Source organism: Hydractinia symbiolongicarpus, chromosome 5, assembly GCF_029227915.1.
Source record: "Hydractinia symbiolongicarpus strain clone_291-10 chromosome 5, HSymV2.1, whole genome shotgun sequence".
Lineage (NCBI taxonomy): Eukaryota > Metazoa > Cnidaria > Hydrozoa > Anthoathecata > Hydractiniidae > Hydractinia > Hydractinia symbiolongicarpus.
This window is the reverse complement of record NC_079879.1, coordinates 6570139-6580700: the sequence shown is the minus strand read 5'-3', so window position 1 is coordinate 6580700 and position 10562 is coordinate 6570139. Positions and strand designations below refer to the sequence as shown.

Below are 10562 nucleotides of genomic sequence, written 5' to 3'. Positions count from 1 at the left end.
ACATAGTTTTATAACATTGTCAAGACTGGTTGTATATTGAATATGGAATACAAAAATTATAATGACAACTTTAATTAAATTTCTGCCATCACTTAGGATGTTAGACAATGGCACTACAACGGCAAAAACTTTTCATTGCTGAAATGACATACCATGAAATGTTTTCAATAGATAAGGCCTAGAAAGTTTAGAAATTGCCAGATTTTCTTGTGATAAAAATACGGACATAGGATTAGAAAGCCCTGTATTTTGTTCCAAAATATCAAATACAAAGCGGTATAAGGCTTAGACTTTGCCATATTTTTTTATAAACTTATAAAACTTGGTCCGTAGAAAAGGTCAAAATTTCTGTAATTTGTAATGACAATCAAAAAGCTATGAGGGACATCATACTTTGTTCAAAAAAATAAAGCATGCCCATGTAAACATTAAACATTGTTTTACTATCAAATCGAGATGTTACACAGCTCAATAATATTACTGTTATTAAAATTTTTTGAGAAGATGATTTAATTTGTGCCAATTTGTTATTATCATAAGACAATTAGTTGATGTTCGTAACAACTTATTGGAAGAAGCTAGCTCTATTCCCCAAGTTTACAAATTGCATTCCATTGAAAAATCTTTATGTTACAAGTTATTTCATACTACAATATTCTCTATTAACATGTGTGTTTTCCTGAGGAAACAAGACTAGTAATGTTTTTGAGTGTCTTTTATTGTGTTCAAAATGATTTAAAATGCCTTATAAAACCCAAAACAACAGAACCAAAACCACACTTCACAAAGAAAAGGTATGCCAACTCACACACAATATGCATATGAGATACGTATTTTGTGTGCTTTACATGCTGTAAAAAAGAATTAAGGTCACACTCATTTCAAGTTAGAACAAATATTTTGCAATTTCATTCTTCATCTAGGATTGATTTCTTCTTTTCCATCTCGACTTTACCTTTCTCTTAGACCTTTTTTCACAATAAGTTAGTTCAGCATGCCATAATGACTTTTTCTTCTTCACAGGCCTAAATTTTTATTCTGCCATTTATATATAATTACCATTATAGAAAAAGAGAGTTTGGTACAGGCAGAAATAGAAATAGTAGTTAAAACAGCAAATCAAAAAGGTGTTTTATTGTCAGAAATTTTCAAGTAAATTAAAATTCAAAAATTAAAAACATGGTGGTGCTAAAATGTCAGCAGAAACATTTTTACCTGCCATTAACATTCCCATTGTGTTTCTGTATAATATTAAACATCTTTTAGCATTCACCATTTTACATTTATATTTTGCACGGCCAGACTCACTATGCATTGAAAAGATGGTTACAGCTACAAGCCAAATGAGGCCACCTAATTTATGCGAATTTTCAGCCAATCAGTACAGCCCTCTCTTGTACGCGACGCTCATGGCTTTTAATTTATTTTTGGATATCAATATCAAAAAGATAAGTGTCAAGACTTCTGACCACAAAAATTATGAATGCAAGAACTAGGGTCGACCCAAAATCCCAACTCTTAAAACCCAGACCCCAACTTTAAAAATTGGCTGTGATGTAAGTGTGCATAAGTACATTATTCAACAATCTAAAATACTCAACTTTAAAGTATTTCATTAGCTAGAAAACCTGGTTGTTTTATATGGACTTTCCCTGTGAAGAAGATGTGTTTACCTTCTACAAACCACATACACTATATACATAGACAGATAAATGTACATATTTTACATGGCTAGCCTTACTAATATTGAGAGATATACCCTGTCTATTGACCAGTTTTGCTGATGACACTAGACGAAAGAAGTTAACACACTCACAGAAGCAGTGAAACTCCAATAGGATCTACAAGCAGTTTATGTTTACAACATGTTAATTTAATGATATCAAGGTTGAACTCTTACAATACAGTACAGTCTGAATGTAATCTACCGCGGACACGAAACTCGCATGAATAGTTACATAGAACAATAACATTGCGATAGCTCTTGTTTTTTTAAGAAAATAATTGCCTCGCCAATAAACAAAGAACCCACACGATCGATTGTTTAATCACAATAGGTTGCAGGATCAATTTTAGCAATCTATTTTGCGCAAACTCTTTTGAAACATTGTGAAAGATTTTTATTATTTAATTACTTCACGCTAATACTTAAGGGAATAGCTTATCAATACGTTTACACAATGCATCTCGCTATTACAAGAAATATAATTGCTCTAATATTTCTTCGCAGCCGCATTGTTTTTAAACATGCAAATATAAACTTGCTAAACCCTTAAGGGATTTAATTATAACAAATACAATAATAAATAAATAAATATAATAAATAGAATATATAAACGGTTTTATCTATATCCTCCGAGAAATATTACTCTTGGTCAGCGCATTTTTGTCAGTGTTGGTGCCAAACTAGCCTTAAAACTTTCTTCTGACACTACTAATGTTAAACCACCTATTAGCGGGCACAATTTTCGGTGGGCTCCTATTGAGACCAAAAGTGTAAAAAAAATAATTAGTTCACCAAAACTTAATAAAGCTACAGGTTGGGCGGAATTGGTTTAGGACTGCCGAAGTTCGTCAGTTTTAAGTATTTATTTATCAAGTCTTTTCAACAAATCTTTATTTACTGGTTATGTACCTAAATGTTGGAAGACTAAAAGGGTGTCACCTATTTTTAAAAGTGGCAATAAAACAGATCCTACTAATTATCGGCCCATATCTCCATTTTGCTAATTCCTATGAAATTTTTTGGAAAGTTAGTGCATGTTTTAATTTTTGTTTGATCAAAGCTTCTTTGGTGGGAGTTTGACCATGAAAAGTCTGTGTTTTCCCTTAACCAAAGAGTGATAGCTACACGATCACGTGATATTTCGACCAGCCAGAGGAGAACCACACCACCAGCTCTCTAAGAGCGTATAAGCACACACCAGCCAAGTGTGAACAAAATGAAAGAACTACCACAAGTCAAAGAAATACACAGTTATCAAAGGCAATATTATATTATTTAATTAATCCCACAACATCCTTGTCTCGATCAGAGAAAAACGAAAAAACAAAAAAAAGTTTGTGATTGCTCATGTGCTGTAGCTTGGTATGCCATCTTTGTTTGGATGTTACCACACAGATCATGGGGAGCTTGGACCGGGCATAATTAGTCAACTTGCAATGCTGATTTTGCAAATGTCTTGCATAAATCAAATTAATTTTAAAGAGCCAATGAAAATAAAGCGAGGGAAGATATTCAAAATGTTAGCTATTTTGAATATAATGCGTTGTGCATACCAGGCCAGGTTCTCTGAGAGTCACACATAACTTTTACCTTGTGCCAGTTAGGGTGTGAAGAAACATAGCTTGATCAAAGTAAATTAAAAGTCACTAAAGTTTGTCTAAAAGATGCCTTCGCGTGTAGATTCTCGAATAAAAGATTTTAAAAATGGAAGGAAAGATATGGACGTAAGCGATGCTTTTTGTTGCAAAAATTTGACAGTTATTGTACTCTGGCTGGCTGCCTTACTTTACTACGTTCAGCTAACTTAACTGAATTTAACTTTTAGGATTTAAGAAGAAGACGTACAGATGTCACAGTTGAATTACGCAAGGTAAAATTAAATAATCTTTAAGCTGTCATAAATAATCTTCCACATAACATACATCATTTGTTTTCTTGTTTTTAGGCCAGAAAGGATGAACAAATATTAAAGAAGAGAAATGTGACTGATTTAGCGTCCCTCAGTCCATTAAAGGAAAATAATCAGCAGGTAAACTAATAAAGATATAAATTCTTCCAGTTATAAATCTTGCATTGTAGCTTAGCATTACTTTTGTTTTTAAAACAAATTAAACGAGCATGGAATCGTTCTGTCCAGAGGTTGTAAGCGCCATCCCAATTTAAAATACTCCCCCTAACATGTTAGCCAGGAGACCATACTGCTAAGGAAATTGAAATAGGTAAGATGGGGAATATTATGATGCTGGTCACAAACAAATTTCCTGCACTTTTTGATTGTTTACTTTGATTGTTCTTACCCATGATTATTTTAAGGAAATACTTTGAGCCAAAAGACCTCGTTCACCTAAACAAATACAATTAATTCTTGTACTATTTAGAAGGGGCTAAATGTGACCATACCGGCTCTTAGCTCATTGGTTCATTTTAATTTAGTTGGCTCTTATTTTATTTATAAGACCTTGCAAAAGGTCTACTTGCTCTGCTGGTTTCTTACAATAAAAAACAAGAAGGTTAATAACTTAGGTTCAAATATCTATGTTCCTTCAAATCAGTTTCTTTTTCCACCATGCATGAAACTTTGAGAGACTGTCTTCAGGATTCTTTTGCATTTTTTACGAATCAAAATGATTTGATTCATTATTTTGTACGTATTGACCTGTTACCATCACAATAAGGAGAAATATATTCCATTGTTTTTAATTTAGCCACTCGTTTAGCAAATGTGTAAAAATACTGAATTATGAAAAAAAACATAATCAAAACTGGTATTTTTAACAGACTGTTTATATTTTTGGTCTGGTGTGATGTCGTTCTGCAACGTTTTATGTACAAATAAATATTCTCAATTCTCAGTCTTTTTTAGGATGTTTTTTTTGTTATGGTGGATGGCTGGAACATGTAAATTGATTTATTATAGAGCATGCCAGTTGATCTGGTCTTTAAAATCAACAGAGTGATCATGAATAATCATCGTGCTGGGCGCAGTTCGCCTCTCCTTAAACTAAAAAATTGTACAAGTGAAAACGATTTTAAAACTTTTTAAAGAAATTACCTTAGAAGGGAATTTCTGAACAAATTCTGAACTGAATTCTTTTCTCACTTTTACAAGTGTCACAAAAGTTTAAAACTCATAATTTTAAAACAAACTTTTGAGACTTTGTAGATCCTAATGACATTTTTGCTTTGTATAACCTATGACATGTTTTCACCTTTTGTGATCCAATGGATAGCTTTTAAAGAATTTATGTCAATGTTTTGCTTTTTTTACAATTATATCTTTTAATGGTTTTTAATAGTACACACTCTTCGACCTGTTTTGATGGTTCTTAAATGAACTACACCAATATTTTCACTGATATTTTTTAGGTGATAAGGTGATGTTTTAATTTTCTACTATCATGTTTTAATAGTTTTTAAACAATCTTCAGTGGTTTCAGAACCATACATTAATAATTACTAATATTAAATTTTTTTCTTTCCAATCCCAATATTGTCTGTATTGACAGAAATCTGAAACTATTTCTATCAAAAGCGCTAAACTATCACTTGCTTTCACCATCATGCACCAAGTTTTAAAGGTTACCATGCTGTGGCCCAAACTGGAGACTTGACTCAGCCTGGTCCATGAATGGCAGCTAAATCTCCCTACTGTATTCACAATTTGATGTTTTAATTGCTTTTTAACATAGTGATATTTGGGTAATAGAGAGCTCAGGCTTAAATTTTAACTTGGGTCAGGCCTAAAAATGTTTTGCTATTATGTGGGGACTTGAGCATGATCTTAGCCTGAGCTGACTTGAAAACTGAAAACTCACACAAAGGCTCGCACAATTCTGAGAAATGAGAAACTAGCTAAGCCATTAATTGCTCCCCCCCAATTCCAAAAAAGTTTTCTGCTGAGCAACATTAATTCATCTCACATGGGAAACAATGTTATCTTTCTAATTATTTACAATAAAATAGAATCAAAATACATAAAAGTTAACACAACATAAATAAAAAAGACTTTGTGATAAAATATGCATTTTTAATCTTATCCTATTTATCCAAATTGCTTGCCCAGTTTAAATTATTGTACCCATGGGGGAGCGATTTATAGCTCTTGTGTTATTTTTTTATTGATAGGACTGAGACCCCTTAAGCTTGTGTGATAAAGTTTACAAACTAGTCCTTAATTGTTTTATATCACTACAGTATGAACAATCTTGTTTTGCATATGATGTATAAAATTTTACCTGTCTTTTTAGACACCGACACCTTATTTGCCACTGGAGGAGATAAAAAAAGTGAGAAATTGCAGACTTTTTTACAATTGTTAAATATTTTATTTGTTCTTTGTGAGGTATGACAAAATATGGCTGTCTATTTTATTAAAATAGTTGAAAGTCAGGAATGTTAATAGGAATTCTAATGCTAACAGGAAATTTCATAGAAAACTATGTGTGTTGTGAATTGTGTATGACCGTAATAGCTTGAGTAAACGCCCGGGCGCTTATAAAATTTTTTTGCTTTAAAGGGGGGGGGCTAAATTGGAACGGGCGCCTTTGGAGACGGCCGCTTGTTAAATTATTTTTCAGAAGTATGTCTCCTAGGAATCTAAATCATTGGGGAAAGCCTCCACCACATCTCTTTTATCAGAATGATGTTTCTGTTCCAGATTGTTCATAACAATGGGGAGAATCAGAATTTCTGGTAGCCACTTTTCATAAAACATTCCAAGACATTGAATTTCATTGAATTGTGTGTGAAATTAGAATAAGCGCCCAGCCTTGGCCAAATGGAAGGGGTGCTTATTTGAAACAGCCGCTTATAAAAATATTTTCTAGAAAAGGGGGCGGGGGCGCTTATTTAAGCCATTACCGTAAATGCATTTTTATAATTTATAATGATTTTAATTCTGTAAGAGTCATTACTTTTTTCCCTCACAATTGAGATAAGCCCTACAATTTTTTGCAAGATGACCTTTTGTTTCTCAATTTGTATGTGTTGTTTTTTAATGGCTTTCATGTAGGAGACATAATCAGACTGTTTCAGTTAGCATTTTATTTAAAATATATTATATGTTGTAGTTATGTAAATCAGGCAGAAAGAAAAAGTGCAAATCGTTTTTTAAAAAGGGGAAAAAAATTGCATGAATTAATTTTTGCAAAATTTGTAAAAATTATTTCTCAGAAAATTAAATTGAAAATGCTTAATGCCATTAGTTTTTATGCATAAAAAAATCTTTCATTATTAAAGCAATTAGCAAAACTGGCAGCAGAATCATGATCTTTGACAACTATTTTTGTAATTGCTTTTTTAGATTTTGTTAAGTAGTGTACCTGCGGCAGATAAAGAAATATATAATGCTGTGCAAAGTACAAGGTATTTTTTAATTTTCAGCTTAATAAGAAAATAATAAAGTATACACTAAGTTTTACCTTGTAACTTGTTTTTAGACGATTGTTGTCTCGTGCAGAAAGTCCTCCAATTGACAAAGTTATCAAGTGAGTGTCACATGTTTAACTTTTAGTTATGTACTTCATGCTTTGTACAGACTTTGTTTTTAAAAATGTTTTTTACTGCCACTATAATTTGACAATTATATGGAATGCACTGACAATACACAATGTGCATACACGATTTGTCAACCTCTGCAGTAATTTCTAGACTTGTAACTTACCACTTGATTTTTTAATTTATAGATCTGGCCTGGTACCGAAATTGGTTACATTACTACAGTATAAACAAGAGTATGCTGAACGTTTTATTACAAATTACCTGAATGAAAGTTTTAGTACTAAAATTCGCCCGTATTATGGCTGCATATTTTATTACTATTTCTATACTTTTTTGGTATTAACAAAGTTGCTACTAACACGCTTTAATATATACAATACAAAAAAATTGATTTTAAAAGGTTCAATGTGTCTGAACTTGTATGATATTCTAGTGTAGACGGTGTTGTCTCAATGAGTAACAAGGTTGGATGATTTAACACGTTTGACTTTGTGATTATGTACTGTAAATTTAACCACTAAAAAATAATTTTAAATATTTACTTCATAGTACGTCTATTCAATTTGAAGCTGCTTGGGCAGTGACTAATATCGCTTCTGGAAGCTCTGAGCAAACAAGAACAGTTGTAGAAGCAGGTACTCCTTTAGTAGAACTGTGATGTAGATTTCTATCTGTGGGATTGGAAATCATTTTTTGCATCTGTCAGAGTTTAGAGATTTTGGATCTCAAGTCTCGCATCTCCTTATATCTTCAAGAAATAAATAAAATGATTCTGAGTCATAGCTTAAATGCATCACTTTTTAGGTGCAGTGGACTGCTTTGTTGAGCTTCTTTCATCACAACACGCTCAAGTTCAAGAACAGGCTGTTTGGGCTCTTGGAAACATTGCAGGTACTTTCTTCTTATGAATTTCCTCTAACAAGCACCTGGGCATTTAAATGAAATAGGGTAGCAGCAACTTAAACATTGGATTGCTCTTGTTTTGTTAGGTGACGGTCCTGACTTTCGTGATTATGTTATCTCCAGAGGTGTTGTTGATCCTCTTCTTGCATTGATTAAACAGAACACCCCAGTAAGTAATAGTTTTTGTTAGGGAATAGGCTTTGGTGGTAATTTTCTACAATCAGTGATTAAAATGTTGGTACAACAGCAGTGAACTAACTGAAGATGATGCAAACATTGACTTTTAGCATTTATTTCTTCGCAACGTTACATGGACATTATCAAACCTTTGCAGAAATAAAAATCCACCTCCAAAGTTAGAGTCAATTCAAAAAGCTTTACCAGCACTTGCAGCTCTTATCCATTATCCAGACAACGATGTCGTGGCTGATGCTTGTTGGGCCTTATCTTACTTGACAGATGGTCCAAACGAGAAAATCAGTGTTATAATCCAAACTGGGGTCGTGCCTCGATTGGTGGAATTGTTATCTAATGAACATGTTACAATTGTGGTAGGTTTTGCCACTGTCTCCCAGCTAAAAATACCAAATGTCTGTAAAATAAACTTCTAGTGTAATGTTAAATATTTTAATTAGACTCCTGCATTGCGTGCAATTGGCAATATCGTCACTGGAACAGATGAACAAACGCAAATTGTAGTGGACAGTGGTGCTTTGCAGAAACTGAAGGCATTGTTTTTTCATAAGAAATCTCAAATAGTAAAAGAAGCTGCGTGGGCTGTGTCTAATGTGGCAGCTGGAAATGCTGCTCAAATACAAGTGAGTCGAAACACTGTCTCTCTGCTAATTCAAAAACCGTGAAATCCCACCTCCCACCTGGAAGCCTCTTAGACAGTTGATTGCGTATATTTTAAATCAATCCACTTCGAGTTTTAAGATTAAAAAGAGCTAATTTTATGTTGCAAGTATGTGATAACATTTTTAATATGGCAACATTTGTCATAGGCTATTATCGACAGCGAACTCCTTCAGCCTGTTGTAAACGCCCTTGAGAATGGCGAGTTTAAAGTACAAAAGGAAGCTGTATGGGTGATCACGAACTACACCTCAGGTGGAACTATGGACCAAATTGTTACTTTACTGCATCATCAAGTTCTGGGTCCTCTGTGTCGTATGCTTGCTACGCATGACAGCAAAACAACAATGGTCGCGTTAGATGCTGTTAACAATATACTTTTGGTAGGTTTTAATTGAATAGGCATTAAGTGTCTCTGTAAAACGTCTGTCCACATTTTGTCCTTAAGTCCTAAATTTTCTCTGAAAAATTTAAAAATTCTATGCTTAGCAGTTTTCGTTTTTCTATACGTTCCTGAAAAGTACATATTAAATAGTTCAGTCGAGTTAACCCTGAGCTGGTGAATGTAAAAAGTTTAAATAGTGTGAATAAAACTAGTACAACTTGTAAAACTCATACATTTTTGTGAAAGCGGTAAGCTCTAGTTAAACTACCCAACTTCGAGCTGATGGCGCTCCCTTATATGTATCTATATTTACGTTATTATAAACTAATTGTAAAATTGACTATAACTAACCTATAAATATTATTTTAGAATGCACAAAAAATGGATCTCGCGAACGATGGTATGAATGCATTGAGCAAAGTAACGTACATGATCGAGGAGTGTAACGGGTTAGATCCTTTAGAGAGCTTGCAAAAACACGAAAATGAACCTATCCGCAAGTCAGCTACAGAAATATTCACCAATTACTTTGAATTGGAAAGCGATGAGGAAGATCAACAAATCGAACCACAAGTGATGGGAAGCGCTTATCAGTTTTCAGCTGGTAATGGTAATTTTACCCCGCAATTTAACTTATAAAACAAACGATGTTACTTCGCACATTACCATATTTCATATCTGTATCTTTTCATTAACTGCATTATTGTAAAATATTTCTGAATAAATTTTGTTCGGTTTTTAAAGTTGTGCATTTTTGACTCCTCCCCAGGTTCTTGTCCTTTTTACATAGAGGCTGACGGCGAAAAAAACCTGGCATAGGCTAATAAGTTGCAGTGCGATTGGTCTACATCCGACATAGATCATTTATTTACGCATTATAACATATGCAATGTTTACTATAAAGATGGCGGGTTTCGTTACAAAACATTGAAACATAGAAGCATTCCTGATAATAAAAAATATTCAGAAATATTGACCAAAAAACGATGAGCCAAACTAAATATTTTTATAAAAAATGTTATTTTGGCAGATTTCCATTGCTGACATTTTGTATAAAAATAAAGGTTCTTTTTGAAGCTTTGTAAAAACATGATTGGCAATTTAGGTAAGTGAGAAAAGACGTGCAGCTAAGCTATCTTGCTAACATCATCATAAGCCAAAAATATAGTTTCGGGCGAACAAATAACTTGGTTT

The 10562-nt window shown here is 33.2% G+C and overlaps 1 protein-coding gene across 1 annotated transcript; it reads left to right on the top strand.

Annotated features, from left to right (window-relative positions):
* Positions 1-3258: 3258 nt before the first annotated feature.
* LOC130644446 (importin subunit alpha-1-like) lies at positions 3259-10111 on the top strand. Its single transcript, XM_057450061.1, has 14 exons — positions 3259-3450; positions 3552-3596; positions 3672-3755; positions 5974-6012; positions 7029-7090; positions 7165-7212; positions 7411-7458; positions 7775-7860; positions 8030-8116; positions 8215-8297; positions 8416-8679; positions 8764-8946; positions 9133-9366; positions 9738-10111. The coding sequence occupies exons 1-14, from the start codon at positions 3391-3393 to the stop codon at positions 10005-10007; spliced, it is 1593 nt and encodes a 530-aa protein (XP_057306044.1). The 5' UTR covers positions 3259-3390; the 3' UTR covers positions 10008-10111.
* The last annotated feature ends 451 nt before the right edge of the window (positions 10112-10562 follow it).